The sequence below is a fragment of the Myotis lucifugus genome, unplaced genomic scaffold (genome assembly GCF_000147115.1).
Source record: "Myotis lucifugus unplaced genomic scaffold, Myoluc2.0 scaffold_263, whole genome shotgun sequence".
Taxonomy (NCBI): domain Eukaryota; kingdom Metazoa; phylum Chordata; class Mammalia; order Chiroptera; family Vespertilionidae; genus Myotis; species Myotis lucifugus.
Window position 1 is genome coordinate 177,628 of NW_005871311.1, and position 2,248 is coordinate 179,875.

The 2,248-nt window shown below is 54.4% G+C and overlaps 1 protein-coding gene across 1 annotated transcript in view; it reads left to right on the forward strand.

Annotated features, from left to right (window-relative positions):
- Nucleotides 1–2,248, forward strand: part of NDRG4 (NDRG family member 4) — a 10,400-nt gene that overhangs the window by 2,346 nt on the left and 5,806 nt on the right. The window contains exons 2-4 of the mRNA XM_023762857.1: nucleotides 22–98; nucleotides 1,692–1,778; nucleotides 1,861–1,949. Of these exons, the coding sequence (XP_023618625.1) occupies nucleotides 22–98; nucleotides 1,692–1,778; nucleotides 1,861–1,949 (253 nt within the window). The remainder of the gene's footprint in view (nucleotides 1–21; nucleotides 99–1,691; nucleotides 1,779–1,860; nucleotides 1,950–2,248) is intronic.

Below are 2,248 nucleotides of genomic sequence, written 5' to 3' on the forward strand. Positions count from 1 at the left end.
CCACTGCCCTAGAGTGACCAGCCTCGCTCTCCTGCAGGTTCAAGTACGTGATTGGCATCGGAGTGGGAGCCGGAGCCTACGTGCTGGCCAAGTTTGCAGTGAGTTTCCCCTGCACCCTCCACCCCCACCCCAGGGCTGGCCTTCCTGGGGCGGCCCTTCAGCCACAGTGACTTTCCTGCTCTTCCTTCTCCTCCTCCTCCTCCTCTCCCCACTTCCTCTTCACTTGGAAAAGCCTTCTTTCCCCTTAGTCCCTAAGGACACTGTTTTTTAAGGTTACTTTTTCACCCTGGTTGGTTCCTCAGTGGTTAGAGCATCAGCCCTCGGACTGAAGGGTCTTGGGTTTGATTCCCGGTTAAGGGCACGCACCTCCATTGCAGGTTCAATTCCTGGCCCTGGTCGGGGCTCGTGCAGGGAGGCAACCAGTCTCTCTCTCTCTCTCTCTCTCTCTCTCTCTACCTCTGCCCCTCTCTTCTACTCTCTCTAAATCAATGGAAAAAAATACCCTGGGGTGAGGATTTTAAAAAAAAAGGTTACTTTTTCCATACATTTCCTCGAGTATAAACTATAACTTGCTTAACTATTATCTAAAACCAAAATTTCTGTTATCAGCAAACTGCAGAACTAATTGCTCTAGCCACAAAATAAGGATTATCCTAACCACTCATCCACCAATTACGGTAATATTTAAACATTTAAACCAGCCCCGTTTTAACCAAAAATGACTCTTATGTTCAGTTGGCGAGGTTTTAGTGAAAGTCACATTTCAAAAACATCGTGTCCGGCAGGAGCCACAGGCTTTTCTTCCTTAAAAACAAAAACTTCATTTTTCAGGACCCAAAGGATTTCTTTCTTCCAAAGAAATGACCAAGAATTTTCAACTCTCCTTTCAGTTCCAACACGTACACATTTTGTTAACTGTAGACCAGGCCCCGCCACCCCACCCTGGACATCACATGAGCACTGTATGCAGATGGCCCCCTAAACACGGGCAGACGGTGCGACCGAAAATGTGGGTCCCACGTCCAAAAACAGGCTTTGGTTCCCCACGATCAACATCACGAGGGCTTCCTTGTCTGTAACTGCAAAGAAACAAGATGTTCTATTGAAGATGTTTAATCCTCAGTTTTGCAACAGCAGCCTTTCCAACGATATATTAAAAGGGGTGAAAACAGTGATACAGCCGAGCCGGTGTGGCTCAGTGGTTGGAAGCCCTCGACCTGTGAACCAGGAGGTCACAGTGTGATTCCCAGTCAGGGCACATGCCTCTGTTATGGACTTGATCCCCAGTAGGGGGCGTGCAGGAGGGGGTTGATCCATGATTTCTCTCTCATCATAGGTTTCTCTCTCTCCCTCTCCCTTCCTCTCTGAAATCAATAAAAATAGACTTTTTAAAAAAACACACACAGTGATATAGGCATAGATTCAAAATAAATCCACGGATTTTGAAAGCTCCCAGGAGGGCAGGCTGAGCCGGGCAGCTGGCAGTGGAGCCACCAGGTCCCCAGCTGTCAGGGTTGGGTCATCGGTGCATCTTGAAGCTGTTACTGACCGTGTCCTCCTCCTCAGACCCTCCCCACCCCTGTGAGAGAGACAGGCAGGGCCAGAATTCCACAGCCTGATGAGTGGGTGGGAAGTTCGGGGTTCCCTGCCCCCGTCCCGCTCCCCCAAGCCCGGTCTTCCTTTCCCGGCAGCTCATCTTCCCCGACCTGGTGGAGGGGCTGGTGCTGATGAACATTGACCCCAACGGCAAAGGCTGGATCGACTGGGCCGCCACCAAGGTGAGCGTGGTCCCCCTGGTGGGGTGGGCGGGGCGGGGACAGGGGCGGGGCGGGCTCACACTGACCCCACCTTGGCCTGCAGCTCTCGGGCCTCACCAGCACTTTACCCGACACGGTGCTATCCCACCTCTTCAGCCAGGTAAGGGCGTGGGACCACCTCACAGGAGTGGGGCTGGCGGGTTGGGGTGTCAGGGGGGGCACACAGCTGCTGAAGGGCCCGGTTCTGCCCGTCCCAGCCGGGCAGGGGGTTATGCGGCGTCTGACCTGCCTCGCTCTGTCCTCTGCTGTTGGCCATGAGGCTGGGGCCCCTGAAACGCAGGTGTGGGGAGACCTCCTCCCACAGCTCCGTGGAGCCTCGCCTCCCCTCCCCTCCTTGGTCCCGCCTTCCACCTTGGGGGGATCTCCACCTGCCCCCACCCTGCCAGGAGCCGCCCCCTCAGAGCCCGCGTCCTCATCCTCGCTCTGTCTGT